General features: G+C 42.9%; 1 protein-coding gene across 1 annotated transcript in view; it reads left to right on the top strand.

Moving 5' to 3' along the window:
• The window catches only part of FARP2 (FERM, ARH/RhoGEF and pleckstrin domain protein 2), a 99,478-nt gene that overhangs the window by 34,820 nt on the left and 42,366 nt on the right, over positions 1-22,292 (top strand). Inside the window, exons 4-9 of the mRNA XM_028140842.2 lie at positions 12,867-12,971; positions 13,146-13,188; positions 14,197-14,275; positions 16,664-16,761; positions 19,516-19,630; positions 20,173-20,320. Coding sequence (XP_027996643.2) covers positions 12,867-12,971; positions 13,146-13,188; positions 14,197-14,275; positions 16,664-16,761; positions 19,516-19,630; positions 20,173-20,320 — 588 coding nt within the window. The remainder of the gene's footprint in view (positions 1-12,866; positions 12,972-13,145; positions 13,189-14,196; positions 14,276-16,663; positions 16,762-19,515; positions 19,631-20,172; positions 20,321-22,292) is intronic.

Here is a 22,292-nt window from a genome sequence, read left to right as displayed (position 1 = left end):
TCTCTCACATCAATGTTTTTCTTTCTCTGTCTGTCCCCCTCCCTTCCATTCTCTAAAACAATCAATGGGAAAAATATCCTTGGGTGATGATTAGCAAAAAAAAGAAATAGCAGGTTGCATGTTTAGTGCTGGTATCTGACATGTCCCATGTACGCCTGTGGTGGGGAACTGGGCCTGTTCACTCTCATGTGTCCTATTCCATGTGCCCTTGCCCTTGCCATGGTGCCAGGAGGTCTCGCTGGTCCTTCCACATAACCAGAGCGGATTTCATGTGTTCCCTTTCTGCACTCATGTCCCCATCTTCTCTGCACACACTTGATTTAGGAATCTCATTACCAATTCTATCCCCCGACTTGTGAGAGCTGCTCGATGAACTTGGGGACTTCAGAAGGGAGCTAGCAGGACAGGTGCCCACATGGACATCTTCCACTCTCATACCTCACTGGGTCATGCTGAGCTTTTGTACCATTCCGGGTGCTGACTGCCTGAGCTGATATGGCAGGCTGGCCGCTGGAGATTAGGAAAATGCCCCAGTTTCAGGACTCTTCTTCCTGGGGTAAAGCTGTTGAGGCTCACAGATCATGGGCACCTGTCAGGAGACTGGTCAGGAGACAAATACACCAGTTATGTCAACTGGAAAATGAATGGGATGAATGGCTGAGGAGGGAAAGCACTGAGGAATCCAGGGCCAGTTCTGATCAGGGAGGTGGAGATGGTCACTGCCCACTGACAGGACTGGAGTTCAGGGAAAATCCCGGGGGTGGGGGGCGCTGGGTCTCCTGCATTCAGCTGGTGACCTGCTGGCATCTGTGTCCAGAGCCGCAGAAACGGAAAGACTTGTTTTTGTGGACCTCAGTCTCACATAGCAAGGCTTGGAGTGGTGGGCTTGGAGAAGCTGCAACACCTAGAACACGGGCTTCCCCACATTCACGGGTTCAAGTGTAGGTATTTTCATTGTCCTATTTCCTTATGTCATTGAAGAGAAACCACTGTGGAAGAGCCGAGTGCCCTCAGACCCACTGATGGGAAGTTCGTCTTAGGCCCACATCTTACGGTGGAGGTGATCTGTATGTGAGTGGATCTGCAGTCTGAGGGCTGCGTGGGGTATATCCCTCCTACCCAGATACAGAACCCCCAACAAGCAGAAGCAGCATTCACAGCTGTGCTCCCAAATTCAACACAGGCTCTGTGGCTGCAGCATTTCAGGAATATGGGAGAACCTAAGAGTTGAAAGTGTGCCAGAGAGAATGAGACGCCCATCAAAAATGTTGGTGACCTTTCAAAGAATCTAGAATGAATGTAGCTACAGTTTCCTACAAGCTCTCATGCTTAGTTTCCTTCCACAATGGAATATTATAAAAGGAAATTTGGGCCGATTTAATTATTAGACAAGAAAAATCTTAAGCAGTGAAACTAACTGTAGAGATATGCATTTTATAACAGGAGGCATCTAGATGGAGATGTTATAATTTGGCAAATGAAGTAAATGGACACATGAAACAAACAAGTTGAAGGAAGAAATCAAGCTTTTTCAAGAAGGATTTTCCCACACTGCTTAAGACAAAGAATAAAGAAGTACTTTGTTAGCTAAGCTTTTGTAGCCCATTCCCATCCAGACACAATCTTTAATGGTATTTTTGTGGATATAAACTTTTAACAATATGTTTTATGTCTAAGCTGACCAACTGGGGAAATGGAAACACTGAACAAAAAAATCTTGGTTTTTAAGCTATATTTTGTACATTATGTTCTTGGTGCTGCTTCTCCTGTAGCCAGCCCTCGAAGCACAGTGCTGACTTGGCGGCTGCTGGCTTCAGTGGGAAATGGCTATGGGGACAGTTTGTCTTCGTTTGTGGGATCTGTTGATGACACCAGTGCCTCTGGTATCTGTGAGGACTTGCCATCCCCATTCAGGGACAGTCTCATGTCATCCAACCATTTCCTACTTTGGAAATATACAGTGGGTAGTGCAGTCCAATTGATGATGAATTTCTGCACTTTTAGGAAGAGAAGGTAAATATTAAGTACAGATATGAGTGGGTATAAGTGGACATGTGACAGAACAAGGGACATTGAGAACAGAACTGACTGCAACACTTAGTTTCAGTCACAATGCCCCTGTAGAAATTAAGAGGAATGAACCTGTGAGAAATTATTTTGGCAAGTAATGTTGAAAAATACTCTTGCCCTAGCCACTTTTTCTCAGTGGTTAGAGCATTAGCCCTCGGACTGAAGAAGGGTTCCAGGTTCTAATCTGGTCAAGGTCACTTAACTCAGTTGCAAGCTCAATCCCCGGCCCTGGGGTTTATGCAGGAGGCAACCACTCGATGTGTCTCTTTCACATGGATGTTTCTCTCTCTGTCTTTACCCCTCATTTCCACTCTCCCTAAAAATAAATGGGAAAATATCCTCAAATGAGGATTTAACAAATCAAAAAGAACTTTTAAAGTTTGGTATCTTTAACTTTGATTTTAGAAAAGATAGTGAGTTTTTATACTTTTTGGCAGGAGAAATTAGTTATCACTTGCCATTTTGAGGGACATGCCCCTTCATGGAAAGCAGGGGTTCTGTCTCATCTGCGTCCTTCCCATTGTATACACTGGCTGGGCACAGAGTCCTGGATGAAGGGATTTGGGAGGGTGTCAGCTCTCTCAGCCAGATATCTGCTCTGGGATGCAGACAGGACACCTGGTATCGACCTTGGAAACTAGCCTGGCCAGGCATCATGCAGACCGTTATTTCATTACATCCCCGTCAACCCTTCCAGGTAAGAACGGTATTTATTTTTCAAATGAGGAAAACCCAGGCTCAATTCTGGTCAAGGACACATAACCTCAGTTGCAGGCTCGAGGTATACACACACACACACACACACACACACACACTTAAAAAGAAAAATAAATAAAAAATTAAACTGTCTCTTCTAGTTTATTCTTCTTGAGGTTTAGAAATAACTGGTGAACATCTTCCTCAAATTCTTTACATACTTGGAAACTGTACTTATGTCACTGCCAGGACAGAGGGCCTGTTTGGAGAACCTTTCTTGGCCTATAGCCAGAATCATACCTCATCAGCCCGTCACAACTGTTCTTGATGAATTGCCCATCTTTTATAAGTTACATCAGATTGGACTTAATTATTTATAGTCATAACCAGAGGTTTTGTCCCAGTTATTAAGTGACTTGTTCATTCATTAATCTGAACACCTACCATGTAAACAACTCTGTCCTTTTTTTATAATTTGAGTTGAAGTGTCAAGAATCATGTAGCATTTTATCCTCAAGGAAAACTTGTTGAAAGTCTCTACATGTGTGGAGATTTGTTAACTATTGGACAAAATTCAAAATATGGTTCCTGCTGTCCCAAAACATGGTCTAAGAAATTCTCTCCTTTTTTTTTTTTTTGCATTCAATCTTTTGTAAAATGATTTTTTTATAAAGTAAACTGGACGGATGTGTGTTTAGTGTTGTGGGTTCATGGAGAGCAGCGCTCTATTCTCTGGAAAACTGAATTTCTGTGCAGTGACCCACAGCCAGCAACTCAATGCCACTGTGTAGGCACTGGGCCAGACTTGTGTTTTTGGGTTTTCTGTTTTGGGCAATCGTTTTAAAGAAATCTTGACAGGCTGTAGAGGGGACAGACCAGGTGGGATTTGGGCAGGTGGAGGTTAGAGAAACCTGTGGGCCAAAGGCAAGTGTTCTTGTCAAGCATGTGTGAGAGGACACATAACCTCAGTTGCAGGCTCGAGGTATACACACACACACACACACACACACACACACACACACACATTTAAAAAGAAAAATAAGTAAAAAATTAAACTGTCTCTTCTAGTTTAGTCTTCTTGAGGTTTAGAAATAACTGGTGAACATCTTCCTCAAATTCTTGACGCAGAACCATCAGTGAGAGGACCAGCTGCTCTGTGATGAATGAGCTGTGTGCTTTTTAAGTCTCGGGTCAGTGACACCTCAGAGATTAATGTGAAAGGTAGAGGTCAGTTTTCATGAACTAAGGTAAGGCTTTTTACCTTACTTTCCTGGTAACTACTTGTCAAGGTGTAGTTTCCACAGTAAAATGCACACACCTTCCCCGAGCACCCGGGTGGGTATTGCAAGTGTGCCCCACGCTGGTACCACTGCCCAGGTTAGGGTGCGTAGGCTCCCTGCCAACCAGTTAGTTATGATACCCCTCTCTCTGCTACCACAAAATAGTTTTGCCAGACCTTGAGTTTCATATAAATGTCATCTGAGTGTATACTCTGTGAGACTTGTATGCATTGCTGCCTGTTGTTAACACCTTATGTCAGGTCTTTATTAATTCACTTGGTAAACCAGAGTCTCATGTGGAGGATGTGCTGTGTTCATAGACTGGAAGACATTGACTATGTCTCTCCTTTATTTAGGCTTTAGTTTCTCTCAACATTTGTTTCATACTTTCCAGAATAACAGACTTACAGATCTTTCCGTATATTCTGAGGTATTTTATTATTTTTTTTTTGCCACTGTAAATAGCAATTTTTAGATTTCACTTTCTAGTTGTTTATTTTAGTTTATAGAAATGGAATTGCTTTTTGTGTAATAACTTTATATCATGTTACCTTACTAAATTCATTTTTAACTCCCTTAGTTTATATGTGGATTCTTCTGTTTTCAGATGCTAAGATTCTGTATTTTTAACTTTATTTAACTTTCTATTTTGAAGAAATCTCAACTTGGGGAGAAAGCAAAAATAGTACAAATAATTTTTTTCTGAAGATTTGACAACGAGCTGCCAACACTCTGCTCCAACATCGTAACCCTGCTGGTGTGTTTCCTACAAACCAGGAGGTTCTTCATCAACGTCAGTCAGGACTGTAGCACAGATCCATTCCTGCTGTCAGGTCCCTTGTGGGTCCCACTAGTGTCCTTCATAACACAGGGCCCAATCCACTGTCTCTAGTGTCCAGCCTGTGACTTTCATGACCTTGACATTTCTGAAGATCACAGCAGTTCCCTTGTAGATGACTTCACTGTTTCCTCATGATTGGATTTTGGTGTTATGGACAGAATGTTTGTGTCCCCCAAAATTCATATGTTGAAACATACCCCCCCGCCCAGTGTGATGGTTTTAGGAGGTGAGGCCTTAGGTAGATGATTAGGTCATGTGGTGCAGCCCTTGTGAATGGGGTTAGTGCCCTTTTAAAAGGGAACCCAGAGAGCTCCCTGCCCCTTCCACCATGGAGCACACAGGGAGAAGGTGCTGCCTAGGTAGGACCCAGGAAGTGGGACCTCACCAGACATGGAATCTGTATGGACCTTGATCTTGGACTTTCAGCCTTGAAAGCTGTGAGAAGTAAATTTCTGTTGTTCAAAGGTCTGTGGTATAACAGCCCGACAGACCAAGACTCAGAGCTGGCACAGAAAGGATGCTGGGTTCTCACTGCATCCGGTCATGTGGCATACAGTTTCAATTTGTCCCATTTCTGGTGATGTTCACTTTGACCACTTGGTTGAGGTGGTGCCTGCCAGGTTTCTCCACAGTAAAATTACTCTTCTTCCCTCTGTAATTAGCACTTTGTGAGGAGGTTCTTAGAAATCACTTGACCATTTCATTGCTGCTCAGACTCTGTTCATTCATTGCTGTACATCAGTGTGGACTCGTGCGTTCCTATCCATCAGTGGATTCTCTCCACTGTGTCACTCTCTCCTCTGAGGCTCCGTTTGTCCAGATTTGACCAGTGGGAATTGGTCTGTGTCCTTTTGACACATCTCCATTGATCTGTGAGTACCGCCTTACTTTGTGATGCAGAACGCTCTGGTTCATCTTCCTGCTCCAGATCTAGCATCAGCCCATCCTCTAAGGAAAGTGGCAGGTGTGAGGTGGGTGCACTTCTTCCTCTCCAAGTCCTGCTGACCCAGGACCTCTTCGTGGACGGGTGGGGGCTGTGTCCCTCTTCTTCCAAGCCACCCTCCCATGTACACATACGCTCTTGCTGTCTGGCATCCGTCACATTCTGGGCTGCTTGTCTCTATTGCCTTCCCCCCACTCCCACCCACCCCCTCCCTAGGGAAAGCCCTCACTCCACCTGGGTTCCCACATCCTGCACTTGGTCCTGTATACACAGTCCCCTACACCCATACTCAGCCTACTTTTTAAATGTTTGTATTGTTTTTAGAGAAGAAGGAAGAGGGAGAGAGACATCAACGTGAGAGAGAAACATCGATCAGCTCCCTCCCGCACGCACCCCAATCAGGGATCGAACCCACAACCTGGGTATGTGCCCTGACCAGGAATCGAACTGGCAACCTTTTGGTGTACCTGACAATGCTCCAACCAACTGAGCCACACCGGCCAGGGCTACTTTTTTGTGTTGTTGTGTTTCTTTTTTAAAAAAAGATGTGTAGCCCTAGCTGGTTTGGCTCAGTGGATAGAGCGTTGGCCTGCGGACTGAAGGGTCCCGTTTCGATTCCAGTCAAGGGCACATGCCCGGGCTGCGAGTTGGATCCCCACTGGGGTGTCTGCAGAAGGCAGCCGATCAGTGATTCTCATCATTGCTGTTTCTAACTCTCTCTCCCTCTCCTATTTTAAAAATAAAAAAGATGTGTAGACTTAAAAAAACAGGTTAGTACATGCTCATGATATAAAATAAAGAAGGATATGCAGTCACACGGTTCATTTTTCTGAATCGCCAGCATTGTTGTTCCTGTGCTCCCTTCCAAGAGTCTCTGCACACTTCCTCACATGCACATCAACATTCTATTCTGTGTTTATATCCCCCACTCTAGGGTTAAAGTTAGGGTTAGGTTTAGTGATAAGGTGATGGCTAGGATTAGGTATACATCATGGGCACTGCTCTTCACCGTGCTCTTTTTCTACGTTGGTCATAGGGAGTATCCTTTGTCTAACTGCCCTTTGTGGCATTGGGTGTGCCACAGTTCATTACCTGTCCTGTGCTGGCAGACTTAGGGTATGTTTAATCACTTGCTATTGGAGGCATTATTGGAACAGGTCTTATTTATCTGCATGTTTTTGCACCTGTGAAATACTTGTTAGAAGTGGGGATTCTAAGAGAATGGTGTGGATATGGACATTTAGTAGGTAGTTCCTGGCCTCCACAGGGTTTGCTCCAGCCAGCCCTGTGGGCAAATGAATGCCTTTGCCACACTCCCCAACACATGCATTCAGACTTTGAGTTCTGCCAACCTGATAGACAAAACATGGAATTTCAGCTTCATTTTTATTTTCTTATTAGAGGCCTGGTGCACGAATTCATGCACAGGTAGATTCCCTTGGGGTGGCCTGTGGAAATCAGGCCCCAGCTTGCGCCCCCAGCCTCGCAGCCCCACCTGGCACCCCGCCTTGGTCTGGCGTCCTCCCCTCACCTGCTCCACCATCCCTCCTGCGGGGTGATCAGTTGGGGCCAGGCCCCCTGCCCAGCTCCCTCAGCTTCTGGGAGCCGGGTGGTGGTGGCCCCGCCCCTCACCACTGCCACTGGTCGCTGTCTTCAGGGCAATGGGCCGGCAATCAGGCCCCTGCTCACACCCGCCATGTTCCGCGCCGCCCCTGGTGGTCAGCACACGTCATAGTGAGTGGTCGAATTCCCGTTCTCCTAGTTGAAGTCCTGGGTCAAATGTCCACCCAAGGGGAAATTTGCATATTAGGCTTTTATTACATAGGATATCTCATAATGTGTTTGTGTGTGTTTAAACACCATTTAGTTTTCTGTTTTGTGAACAGCCTGTTCTTTTGCCCTTTTTTAAATTCAGCTCTAATCTTGTTACTGATTTGTGCAGTTTGCTGTGTTTTAAGGAAATTAGCCCTTTGTGATAGGAGCAGTAAATGTTTTTCCCTATTTGTCTTTGAAAAAGTCTTTTGAGTTTACAGTGCTTCTTTCTTGGGAGATGTTTTTGATCTTCATGTTTTCAGTCTCTCAAACCTCCTATTACGGCTTTTAGCTTCTGGAGTGTACTGAGAATGGCCTTCTCCCCACCCACAGTATAAAACAAAATTATCTCATTGCAGCACTTTGATGAATAGACATGTTTGTGTTTAAATGTTTTACTCATCTTGAAATTATGATATGAAGTAAGTCTGCAACCTTATTTTTTCCAGATGGATACGCAATAGTATTCATTGAAAAAAATCTGTTTTTCTCCCACTGATTGATTTAAAATGTCACTTTTATCAGATACTTCACTTTCTTATATATTTGGATATATTTCTTCACCTCCTATTCTCTTCTGTTGATTTGTCTTTGTAGATGTGTACAAGTACCAAACATTTCAATTATGGTTTTCAACATTTTGAATATCTATAAGGCTAGTCCTCCCCTATTTTTCTTTTTTCAGAGTTTTCTTGGCCATTTTTGCATTTAAAAAATATATGTCAACTGTAGAATCAGCCTATCAGCTACCTCAGAATCCTGTTAGGACAGCAGATTATTCAAGAAGACGCAACGTCTCTGTGGGGAAGTTTCTACCCGAGAACGTGGCGTGGCCGCCACCTCTTCATGCCTCTTCACTGCCCCCCTTTTCTCTCTCAGAATAGTGGTTTGAAAATTATCTCCATAAAGCTTTCTTTTAGTGTTAAACTTATTCCAAGGTTACAATGTGGTTATTTCTTCCTTTCTGTCCTGAAAATGGTGGTTAATTGTATATGTGAAGGCTGTTGATATCTGTATAAGTTTTTCTCTCTACCTAATGGAATTCCTTCTTTTCCATGGCAGTTTTCTAGTTGATGTTCTTGGATTTTCAAAGTTAATTATTGTATCTGCAAATGATGGTCTTGCTTCCCCTTTCCTGATTTTTACCCCTCATTTCTTCTCTGTGTTGATGTCATTGGTAATTCAGTAGTGGTGGAGTGTGCTTTGGAGTGACCCGTCTTGTTAGATGGTAAACAATCACATCTCTTTCCTATTTTATTAAGAATTTATACCAAGAGTGGAAATGGAATTTTATCAGATGCCTTCTCAGCATATCAGATACTGGGGCTCATCATAGGATTTTTTTTCCTATAGGTCTATTAATATGATGTAGTAATAAATCTTCTAATACTATATGTTAAGTTATCCTCTATCTCTTTTTTTAATATATATTTTATTGGTTTTTCACAGAGAGGAAGGGAGAGGGATAGAGAGCTAGAAACATTGATGAGAGAGAAACATCGACCAGCTGCCTCCTGCATGCCCCCTACCGGGGATGTGCCCACAACCAATGTACATGCCCTCGACCAGAATCGAACTCGGGACCTTCCAGTCCACAGACCGACGCTCTATCCACTGAGCCAAATCGGTTTCGGCAATCCTCTATCTTTTGAGTAATTTTACTTGGTTATGGCTTATTACTCTTTTAGTTGTTGCTGGATTATGTTTGTTGATATTTTAGTGGGGATATTTTTATTGATACCCATAAATGGAGATGTTTCTATAGGCAGGGTGTGTGTGTGGATTTGTTTGGAGATTGGGGGTTCTTTTTCAGAAAAAAAGATTTAGAAAGGATTCCCCACTGCTTGGATCAATTTAAATAACATTGGAACTGTCTGTTTCTATATGGTTTGTAAAAACACCAGATTCTGATGATTTTGTAGGAGTTGAATATATATTTCAGGTGACACAGAGAATTCAAAATTCCTTTTCTTACCTGAACATAGGCTAATTGACTTGCAAAAACTTTTTTAGTTTAATAAAATTTACTCCAATTCAGGAGGTTAAACGCACCTACATAACATACATATGTCCATATGTGTATCCATCCATGTTGTGCATATGTGTGTATTATACATATGTATTCATGTGTGTGTTCACATGCATATATTATACATTTGTGTGTGATATACATATGTGTGTTTGTGTTATATGTGTGTGTGCGAGTGTGCATATGTGTGTTGTATGTTACACATGTGTGTATATGTGCCCATGCATGTGTGTATTATACGTGTCTGTGTGTGTATATATAAATACAAATGCATGTGTCACTAAATGTATTTTTGTACCCTGACTTATGAGCTCTATCCTGGGTGTTGGACATTGCAAGATAAGGATGCATCATGAATTTGCCTGTGTGGGTCTGCACATTAGTGTGGGTCTTAGCCCATTCGGCAGGTTTCCTGGAGCAAGCCCTGCTATCCTCACCAGGAGTGGAGGGCTTGGCTAGGGCTGTTAACCCCACCAGCAGATAAGGGTGGCCAGGCAGCTGAAGGAGAGGGACGAGCTGAGGATAGTGGAGCAGTGGCAGCTGGTTAGGGTATTAGGTTGTTGATGGCACATCTCCCATGTGCTGGGCCTGGAGATTCAAGGTGAATGAAACAGTCTCTGTCCTTCAAATTTACCATCTAGTGGGAGAAATGTACCCACAGAGGTATAAACAGCAATGCCAGAAGTGCAGTACTGGAGGTCAGTACCAGGTGATGTGGTAGTTAGGTGGAACTGACTGAAATTACAGGGACTTGAAAGATGAGTAACTTGCCAGGTTCTCAGAGGACATGCTGGAGGCCAGCAGAAAGAAAGTGAGGGAATTTTCCTGTGCAGGAATAGCCTGGGAGTGCAGGTCACCCCTGGTGGGTGATGCCTCATAGTGTGGGGCTGTGCACTCAAACTGAGGGACTTGGGGTGTTCCTTGTGGAGCCCCCCGTGTCCCCAACTCCAGTCCTACAGCGACTTGCTCAGCTCTGTCAGCAGGGAGAATAGAGAGGGACTGCGTGGTTATCCCAGTGACACGGAGCCTATGTGGAGCATGGGCTCGCCTCTTCCCACCCCCCAGCATGTCACAGGGGCTCTACCTGACACTTGTAGGAGGTGATGTTAGAGGATCCTGAGCCCAGGTGATTTGCTCTTTGGTCTTTATGTTGTATTTTCCATATGAGACCACCTTGCAGCTCACTTCTCATTCTGCTGAGATGCTCACTGTGCTGTGTCTCTCTGTGCTTCTTTGTTATAACAGATGCAGGTTTTATTCCTTCAAATAAGAATTCTCATTTTAGGAGAGTAAGCACTTCTTGGATACACAGTTAGAAAATCTGGTGGTTAAGCCTAAAGAAACAGAGTGTCCTTTGAAACAATACACACACCCTTGCATATAATATTTTTTAATTACAGAAATGACATGTCTATTGAAAAAAATGCAGACATTACAGAAGTTCATAAATAAGGTAAAAGTAAAAGCCCTTGACCATTCCCCATCTCCGTTCAGTCCTTTAACTGTGGCTACCTGTAAAGATGCCCGGTCCAGCCTTCCAGACTTGTTTCTATTGTATGTAAACAGGGTGTGTGGGTTCTGGGAAATGGAATCATATTTCCTACACTGTATAGACATAAAAACATTTTTTCTTGACTAAGCTGTAGCCCTGGACTTTATTCCATGATGGTATATGCAGGGTTCTGTGTTCTTTTTAAGGGTTGCACAATTTTCAATTATGGTTGCACCGTTGTTTAGTTTACCAGTTCATTACTGAGTTTGTCCTGATATTTAGCTCTGTATATTTGAGTGAGAATATCTATAGGAGAGCCCTAGCTGGTTGCTCAGTGGTTAGAACATTGGCCCATGGACTGAAGGACTCTTTGATTCTGATCAAGGGCACATACCTCAGTTGCAGGCTCAATCCCCAGCACCGGTCGGGACCCATGCAGGAGGCAACCAATCAATGTGTGTCTCTGATATCAATTTTTCTCTCTGTCTCTCCCATCCCTTCCACTCTCTAAAAATCAATGGAAAAACTATCCTTGGGTGAAGATTAACAAAACAAAAGAATATCTGTAGGAGAAAGTTCTAAAAGTAGAATTGCTGAGGCATATGTATTTTATACACTTTAAATTTTGAGGTGTTTTCAAACGAGCCCAGAAGGTCATGTGAACTGTGGTCCCAGCAGTGTGTGTGGACATGGCTGTGTTCCTGCTGTTTTACTTCATTAGTTATTAGAGGGCTTGAGTGCCCTTTGTATTTTCTCACTCGATTCATAAAAGCAATATGAGATAAATGGTTGTGTTTTTTCAGTTTGGTTCTAGAATGTCTTTCTATTCACTGAGCAAATCAAATTTGTCATTCTTTCTTTTGTGCTAATCTGAGGAAGACTTTATTTACCCTAAGATTATAGAAATATCCCCCTTAGTTTTGTTCTAGTCTTCAGTCCACTGGAATTTAGAGCTGATTGCCCCACCTCATTTGAGAATGGCCCATGCTTTTCTCATAAGCATGAAATGCCGCCAAATAACTTATTCACTGGGATTTTATGCAAACATGGACTCTGAGATCCGCCTTTTTAGTAAATATCAGAATTTGATAAAATATTTACCAAGACTAAAAATGGTTTCTGTAGCCCTAAGTTTACAAAGAAATATGACTAAAGACACTGAGAATGTAAAATTGAAGGAATTTTTTAGCTTTATTTAAATGGTGTCAGTTTCTGAGCACAAAGAGCCCAAGACCCATTTTATTTGCTTTGTGACAGTTCTTATTTTATTTTACTTTTTATTTTTTTGTTAATCTCCACCTGAGGTTATTTTTTTTCCATTGATTTTTTAGAGTGGAAAGGAGAGGGAAAGACAGGCACAGAGAGAGAAACATCCATGTGAGAGAGACACATCAATTGGTTGCCTCCTACATGCGTCCCAACCAGGATCCCAGGACCGGGGATCCAACTTGCAACCCAGGCATGTGCCCTTGATCGCAATCCAACCTGAGATCCTTCAGGCCAACGCTCTATCCACTGAACCACACCGGCTAGGGCTACTTTGTGACAGTTCTGAAGCCCTCCTAGAAGAACCGTGAAATAAGAAATTAACTGTAATAAAGTTCGTTTGCAGGAAGTAGCCTTATGCTACACCGTGTTTAAAGTCTTCGTTGTTTAAAGTCATATAATCCTCTATATGCTTTTTCTCACCTGTCCCACCACAGCCTAAATGTGACGGCCAGGTTTTACTGACACAAGTGTGGAGGCGTTTGAATCTGATAGAATGTGACTACTTCGGGTTGGAGTTTCAAAACATCCCATCCTACTGGGTAGGTGCTTCTCATTCATTTGGAAATAGCTCTGGTTGTGTTGTAGGACCCTCCCCACATCCACGGGTCACTGAGAGCCTTTACGTATGACTATAGTTATTTTCTTGTTAGTAGCATACTTACTAAATAGAGAAGTTATTTCATGGTTTTGCTCTCTTCTTAAATCCTCTTTAGATTTGGCTTGAACCTATGAAACCCATCAGTAGGCAAATACGAAGTAAGTCCCTTTTTTTTTAACTCCTTAAAATTCTGTTCACTCAAAGTGCTTTGTTTTTGTTCTTGACTGTTCAAATCTGAGGCATGATGAGATGTTCCCTGTCACCATTCTGGATAGTCATGAGGGGTGCTCCAGCAGCAGATGGACCTGGAGGTCAAGGTGCTGTTTAATGCGGGGGGGAGAGGGGGGGCAGTGCTTTCACTCTGGTTCTAGGTTACTTGCCTCGCATTTGGAAGCAATATGCAAAAATAGGTATGCAGTTTCTCTTTAAGTTATGACATGACACTGAGATTCTTCCTTTAATTGGCATTTTAATAAAATAGTTAATACTGTTCTGTAAGTATAAACATAATTTTAATTGTAAACATGATTATTTTTGTTAGTCTCTTAATTAAATTTTTAAAATTTCCTTAGTACTAAACTGAGGAAGAAAGGACTTGAGGAGTAACTTTGTTATTCACTGATGAGCTAAGGCCATTTTGGTTGCCATAACATTTTAACAAACAGTTCCCCTTTTTTTTGGTGAAAATTACATGGTTATGTTATTATAACATTTCAATAAAGCTGAGATACTTAAATGAGCTAAACAATAATCAGGTTGTTCCAATTCAGTATAGTGAGTGATGAAAACATTTTTCTTTCAGTAAAGTATATAAGGAATTCAAAAATAATTTTTTATTATTACTACTTAATTGTGTAAATACCTTAACTTTTTAACATAAAAAATATATTTAAAATTTTTAATGTGCAATTTATTCAAGTTTTCTTGCATAATCTCCATTTAACACAAGAGTTTTAAAATTTTTCTTTACTGTTTATGACTGGTACTTAGGACTCATAATTTCATACATAGGAAATTTCTTAATATCATCTCATTTGGAAAGATTTGCTTTAACAGTCCATTTGAAAGTACTAGCTCAACTATATCATAATACATGGAAAGATAGCAACTACAATACAGAGAGATGGCCTTATATGTGACGTTTAAATTTTTTTTTTTTTTTATAGGGCCAAAGAACGCAATGCTTCGCCTAGCCGTAAAATTTTTTCCACCCGATCCGGGTCAGTTGCAGGAGGAATACACACGGTAAAGAGCCTGTTCTGAACTGAGGCCACTGTCAGCAGGGCCTTGAATTCACCTGTGTTTCCCACAGCACCTGGCTTATCAGATGTTCAGGGCATATTTATTCAAAGAATGAATGAGCCCAGTATACACATAAAAACTGTGATCTGTATGTAATAGTGAAAAGAAGCATTCTGGCAGTTAACCCTTGCACAAACACAAATGGGCATAAATTTATACATATGCATAAAGTTCTTAGGAATTTTGCCCATATATTTACTAGTACTTCTTTAACAATAAAATACACTTAATTAGGAGAAGTACCTAGTATGTGAGACCCCATGAATAGGTAGGGCAGTCACTTCTGGTGACTTCTTTTCTGCAACTCCTGAATTCATGCTCGATTCTTTGCAGAAATAATTGAAAGAAATCATTAAAAGTTGTTTTATCTGGGCAATAAGATTATAGAAGATTTTTACCTTATGTTTTATGTACCAGTTATGTAATGAGAATAAAGCAACAACCTAAAACAACTCACAGCCCAAGGTCAGGTGTGAGCTGAATAGGACAACTATTTAGCCCTCAGACAAAACATGGACTTGTCCTAGATGTCTTAGGAACCTCTCTCTGCAGTTTTCACAGGTAATTTGCCATCAGAAAAGTAGACTGTCAGTGTGAGGAAATGTCCAAGATCACATTTGTTCACCTCTCGCTATATAGGTGAGGAAATGACCCCAAGGATGGCAAAGAGTTTTTATGGTTCAGAATGTATCTCAATGACATATTAAATACCTGACACCAAAAAAAAAAAAAATCCCTTTTAAGGTAATAGCTTCTAAATATATTTAGCCCTTGAAAATGATAACAGAAAGTGTTACCTAATTCAGGATCATGGGCCCAAGCCATGTTTATGCAGAAGGTCCTTGGTTTATTCATTAAAAAAAAGTACTCACTTGGGACAAGAGAAGAAAAACATTGAAATGAAGCTATGTAGAGTAAAAGTAGCCCCTCACTCGTTATACCACATTCTGCCCAGAAGCTCAGACCCCGGCATGTTCCAGCAATACATAGCCACCTTATGCAGCGGCAGTCTGTGCATATGAAACTTGGTGGGGATATTGTTACCTGCACATCCATAGCCTGCATGGACATCTTTCCCTATTAGTATATACTGTATATATGGCTGCTATCTAATTTATGTAACCTTTCTTATATATTAGTTCATATTTAGGTTATTTCCAATTTTTCTCTCTTATAATGCTACAAATAAACATCCTTCTCCACATATCTTTGTGAACTCTGGAAATATTTCTGTTGGAATTGTTGGGTTAAGGGGTATGCACATTTTTTTTTCCTTTTTATTGAATATATTGGGGTGACACAAGTTAATGAAATCATATAGGTTTCAGGTACATGATTCCACAACAAATTATCTCTACACTGTATTGTGTGTTCATCACCCCCAATCAAAACTCCTTCCATCACCATTTATCCCCCCCTATACCCTCCTCCAACTCCTCCCACCCCAGGGGGTACACACATGTAAATTTTAAGTGAATGCAGTACATTTTAAGATATCACACTAAAATGTGAATTCCAATGGGGGCAGAGAGTGTTTGTCTTGTTCACCATCATATTTCCAGATCCAGGAAATCTGGAATACAATCTATGCTCGGTAGTTATCCTATATAATAAAAGGGTAATATGCAAATTGACCGAATGGCGGAATGACTGGTCGCTATGATGCACACTGACCACCAGGGGGCAGATGCTCAATGCAGGAGCTGCCCCCTGGTGGTCAGTGCCCTTCCACAGGGGGAGCACCACTCAGCCAGAAGAAGCCTTGAGCCGAGCTCAGGGCTAGCAAATGCAGCGCGGTGGCAGGAGCCTCTTCCCACCCCCGCCACAGCACTGAGGATGTCTGACTGACGGCTGTGAGTTGGACATCCCTCAAGGGCTCCTGGACTGTTAGAGGGTGCAGGCCAGGCTGACGGACCCACCTAAGTGCACAAATGTGCACTGGGCCTCTAGTTGATGGAATAAATAAATAAATAAATATTTCCAAATCGCTTTTTCTGGTTATATTCTCACCAGTGGTATTAGGAGTCCCTGTTCTTCAAATTCCAGGCAAGAAATATCAATCTGCTTACAAGTTTCATAGCCACGTTTTAAGCTGTATCTTAATTGGATATTTCTCCTTTTTCACTCAAAATCATGGGTACTGTTGGTGTGTAACAGAATTAAGAGAAATTTGTGAGCTCCTTGAAGTGTGCAGTGCTGTGGGGTGTGAAGGGTCACTCGTGACTTTGCTCTGATGGCATCAGTGGCTGTGTTCTCCTGCGATGGAGACGTGGGGAGTGTGTTCTAGAACCCTTGGAGCTGATCTCTCTGATGTTTTGAATTCCCTTGTAGATACTTGTTTGCCTTGCAACTTAAGAGAGACCTGTTGGAAGAGCGTCTGACCTGCACAGACACCACAGCGGCCCTCCTCACGTCCCATCTTCTGCAGTGTTAGTATCTGCCAGTGTGGCAGACAGCAGGTGTCGGAGGGCTCCTGAATGTGACAAAGAACAGGCCTTTCAGTTTGCACATTTTGTAATAAACTGAAGACTAACTTCTACAAAGTGGAATTCCATAAGGCAAACAGCCCACGGCTAAGAAACAAAGGCTCAAGGCCAAAGTCATCCCACACACATTCTTTCAGATTGTCCCTCATTTGTGCCTTCATACATTTTACCAAAAACCTCTTCAGTCTAAAAGCCAGACAGTAACCCTGACATGGCACCCCCAGAAACAGGTCTCCTTGAGGTGAATGTCACAGCTCCCCTGGTGATGGGTTAGGCATTAAACCCTGAAGAAAAGAAAATATTTCCTCAGTATCTCGCACAAGAGACGGTTCATCAGTCTGTGAAGAACTGTAGTTACTTCAAAAACAAACTAGGAGAAATGTAAGAAGAGGTTCTGGCAAGCAGGAGTGGTCTTTGCCAGGGCTTTTCCAAGCCCCCAGCTGGTGGGACAGAAGGAAGGAAACACCCACGTTGCTTCTGGACTAGAGGTGGAGGCACATCTTCGTGGTATAAACTAGTGCTTCTGAAAGCTGGAAAGCAAGAAGCATGCTGTAGAAAGTTTCAGAAATTTTACTAATACGTATGTGGGTTTATCATTTACTGGCACACCTTCAAATAGCATTTTTTTCTTAATCCTCGCCTGAGGATATGTTTTTTTTTATTTTTAGAGCGAGAAGAAGGGAGAGAGAGAGAAACATCGTTGTGAGAGAGAAACATCGGTTGCCTCCTGTATGCATCCAGACCGAGGGTTGTGCCCTTACCTGGAATTGAACTCTTTCTGTGTATGGGACGACACTCCAACCAACTGAGCCACCCAGCCAGGGCCAAATAGCAAATTTTATCTATGGTTTTTCTCCTTCGGGGTAGTACTTGTTGATTCTCATTAACACACGTTTTCAAAGTGACTTAGTTGTTTTTTATTTGACCTGAAGTCTTCTCAGGCAGACAGATGGCTTTTCACTGTAAACTCATTTAGCCACTTGCTGGAGGGCTCTGTGTACAGCTTAGAGATGTCGTAATAACTTGTCCAACTGTAATTTTCACCTTAGAAGTGTGCTGCTGAGATTGAAGGCCACTAAAACGATTTGACAGCCACATTCAGTGCATGGTTCCGAACTGGGCTTTTAGCTGTAAAAGACACAGTTGGGTAGCTGGTAAACTATGAATAGGGGCTGAGGCTCAGTGTCACAGCAGGTCCTGGTCCCATCCTGCTGTGGGTGCGGTGCTGTAGTTGTGAGCGAGAATGCCTGGTTTATAGAAAATCCATTCTAAAGTGTGATTCTATGCATGAAACTTTACTGTGGATTTGAAATGGTCTCAAGACAAAACAAGAAGTATGTTGCTTAAAATTATTGGGCTTTACTATTTCTAAAACATTTGTGTCGCCTGGGAATACATGAAATTAGAAACATTGTTCCTAAAGAATTTGAGAGGCCCTGAAGGAAAAAAATGATTTAAAATACATTATCTTGCCCTGGCCAGTTTGGTTCAGTGGATAGAGCGTCGGCTTGCGGACTGAAAGGTGCATGCCCAGGTTCGATTCCGGTCAAGGGCATGTACCTTGGTTGCGGGCACATCCCCAGTGGGAGGTGTGCAGGAGGCAGCTGATGGATGTTTCTCTCTCATCGATGTTTCTATCCCTCTCCCTTCTTCTCTGTAAAACAGCAATAAAATATATTTTAAAAAATAAAATAGCCGAAACCGGTTTGGCTCAGTGGATAGAGCGTCGGCCTGTGGACTGAAAGGTCCCAGGTTCGATTCCGGTCAAGGGCATGTGCCTTGGTTGCGGGCACATCCCCGGTAGGAGGTTTGTGCAGGAGGCAGCTGGTCGATGTTTCTCTCTCATCGATGTTTCTAGCTCTCTATCCCTCTCCCTTCCTCTCTGTAAAAAATCAATAAAATATATTAAAAAAAAATAAAATAAAATAAAATAAAATAAAATAAAACACATTATCTTGAAACAAGTAAAACACCTTATCCTGGTCACAGTAGTCTTGAAACAACTTTGGGATAAAGTGTGGTGTAAAACTTAACAAACACATCAAGCTTGCAAGCCCAGCATTTGCCTCCCTGGAGTCACTCACCTGTGTCTTAGTTCTTCAAAACACAGAAGAAATTCTCTTCACCTGTTTTTATATTTGCCTTCATAGCATAAAATATTTGGAATACAAATACAAACTCTTGTTTATATTACTCTTTTTTTAATTTATCTTTACTGTTGAAAGTATTACTCTCAATAATCCCTTTATTCTCCATTTATCCCCTCCAGCCTGTCCCTGCTCCCCCCATACTACATAATTAGGATAATTTTTTCTACTTTTAGTATGGGCCGGAGAAGGCATAGTACACCCAAATGCATAAACTAAAAGTAGAAAAAAATTATCCTAAGTCTGTAGTAAAATAATACAAGTTTATATTTTTCTCCTCTTTTAATGTTTTTTATTTATTTCAGACAGGAAGGGAGAGGAGGAGAGAAATAGAAACATGAATGATGAAAGAGAATCATCGATCAGATGCCACACATGCCCCCTACTGGGGCTCAAACCCACAATCCAGGCATAAGCCCTGACCTGGAATCAAACCAGGACCTTCTGGTTCATGGGTCAACGCTCAACCTCTGAGCCACACTGGCTGGGCAAGTTTTTATTTTTCTTTATTTAAAAATTAAAATTACTGACTAATATTATCTCATCTCAGCGGAAATAGGAGATTATGATGAAACCCTGGATCGCGAGCACCTCAAAATCAACAAGTACCTGCCCCATCAGGAGTGTTGTCTAGAGAAGATACTAGAATTCCACCGGAAGCACACGTAAGTCAGTGAGAATCAGCCTCTGGACTGCTGTCACTACAGTCGGTCACGGCTAGTGCATCAGGAAGCCTGCATTAAGGCTTGGACTAAAGCCACAGCAGACCACGGCTCTCTGGGGACATAGCCTACTGCTTTAGAAAAGGCTGGAAGAGACATCAGGGCCAGGGAGGAGTGAGGACAGGAGCCCTGGGTGGCCGGCGTGGGCTTTCTTATCCGTTGCAGGTAGAGACGGCCCTGCAGTGAGCTCGGCCCAGTGCTGAGGTGCTGGGTTCTCCACACTGGCCCCTGGCAAGTTTTCTGGACTGTAGTGAAGGATGGCTGGAGGGAACATACTAGAGCAGTAGGAACTGAAGAGCGATGTGGGATGAGCAGGAGAAGGCAGAGCCAGGGCAGTCACTGTGGGTGAGGTGAAAATGACCGTGACACAAAGCCTCCTGTGCTGATTTGTTTTATGCTGCTGACCTGATCACTTCTATGAGGTGCTAGGCTCTCTCAGAACCTGGTTGTTTTTAGTGCTGTGATCCTGTTGTCTTTTATCACAGGGGCCAGACGCCAGCCGAGTCAGATTTCCAGGTGCTCGAGGTTGCCCGGAAGTTGGAAATGTATGGCATCAGGTTTCACAAGGCTTCCGACAGGGAGGGAGCCAAGATTAACCTGGCTGTGTCCCACATGGGCGTCCTCGTGTTCCAGGTAGGGGGTGGGAACTTCTCGATGTGATGGGGAGGAGGGTTTACATACATTAGTAAATCTTTGCTCCGATGAATAAGGTCTTGGACTTGGAGGAGAGCTTTGCATGTCATCTGATCTGGCCTCTCACCCAGATCAGATGAGAAATTGTCATCTAGTCTTTGTCCTCACTGTCACAGAGCCCATTGCCCCTCAGGGCATCCAATCACGTTCCCGCTATTCCTTCTAATATTGAAGGAAAGTTCGCCCCTTAGAACCTTGTACTGAGACTCTGGCCCTTCCCTGGAGCAGTCTCCATGGCTCCATTCGGTCCTCCAGGTGTGGATCTCTGAGTGGATGCAGTCATCATTTAGATTAATGAGGTAGAACACACTAGAAAATACCAGAAGGTGCCACATGGAGTAACAGTAGGGCCTTATGGCATTTTTTTATCATTTGTGTTTGGATAGTTACATAAGTGACTACTGAGTTTTATTTGTAGTTAAGTATATGTGCCCCAGGGTCTGTGGTGTCATGGGTTTGACAACTGGATACGCAGGCCTTCGAGTGTTGGAAACTGTGGGTGGGTTCCCCAGTCCTGCCCACCATCGGCTCTGATCCCCTGTCAGAAGCTCTTGTCACTGGGCCTTACACAGCTGTGCACCTCTGGTTGAGTACAGTGACTCCAAGGGCACATGGTGGAACCTGACTGGCAGCTCTTTGCTCTGTAGGCCTTTCAGCCTGCGATCACCTGCAGTGGCGGGTTTGTTCAGGCTCCCTGCTCAGGCTTGCTTTCTTTTTCTTTACCTAGCCATCAAATTTCAGTGTTTTGTCAGAAGAAAAAAAAAGTAATTTTGAATTTAGAATGTTAATTGTGTTATATCACGCACTAGATGTGACAGAAACAATAAAATTCGAGGTAGAGACTTTAGCCGCCACGCCCCTTGGACTGGGCGGTTCCAGGCCCCAAACCTGCTCACTCTGGTCGTCCCTACACCACACACATTCTAATCGCATGTCCATCCAAATCCAACTGTTGTCACTTTTCACCATTTATAACCAGAGGAAGTTGGAAAAGCAGAAAGTAGAGACTTCTAGATTGAATTTACTTCTGTTCCCGCAAACCCCACAGAATGAGAGTGAAGGAATTTTTTTTTCTTTTTAAGTTTAAATCAGTGAGAACAAGGGAACCCAGAAGATGAGGTGTATCAGCAAAATTTTGGAAGTTGGGAAATGATCAGATGGGTGGAAAAGACTGGAATCCGATGGCTGCAGAGGGAAAACTGTGAGCAGACCACTGTGTCTAGGAGTGGACAAGGGCACCCCTTGACAGCCAGGGGGAGCCTGGGGCTGGAAATGGAAACTTGGTTTCATCCGTTCATCGACTGCGAGGAGACTTGCAGCCTCAGGTCCGAGCCAGAGCAGCCTGTTTCTCTCCAGGTGCAGCTCAGAGGTAGAGATACCGAGTGGCATAAGGTGGGGGAGCCTGTGCTCTATGTGCATCGGGCTGCAGGCCTCCCGTCTCAGCCCCTCTGCAGTGTGGCCGGGCTGCTGTCTTGGAGGAAGACACTCTGCTCTCCAGAAAGTCCAACCAGCCTTGCAGGAGCCCCACAGGTGTTGACCCTGGGATACTCCACAGATATGGCCTGCGCCCACATTTTAGAGCCTCCTCTTGTAAAGACTTTTATTTGGTAACACTTTCAAACCGGCAGAAAAGCTGTAAGAATTAGAATAGCTCAGATCCCATGTACCCTTTACCCATATCCAGCCATTACAGGCATGTTCCTCCCGCCTTACACACAATCGTGCACACACTCCCATGCACACCTGCACACAGACAATTATTTCTGAAGCATTTGATACTTATCATGGATCTTTACCCCTAAGAACTGTAGTGTGTATTTCCTAATAGAATTTTCCCTTACATAATCACAATGCAGTTACCATGGAAGCCTCAAACACATCTTAATACTCCATTTATTTCCCAGGCTCATCA

The sequence above is a fragment of the Eptesicus fuscus genome, chromosome 11 (assembly GCF_027574615.1).
Source record: "Eptesicus fuscus isolate TK198812 chromosome 11, DD_ASM_mEF_20220401, whole genome shotgun sequence".
Lineage (NCBI taxonomy): Eukaryota > Metazoa > Chordata > Mammalia > Chiroptera > Vespertilionidae > Eptesicus > Eptesicus fuscus.
The sequence above is the reverse complement of the archived record's forward strand: the minus strand, read 5'-3'. Positions and strand labels throughout refer to the sequence as shown.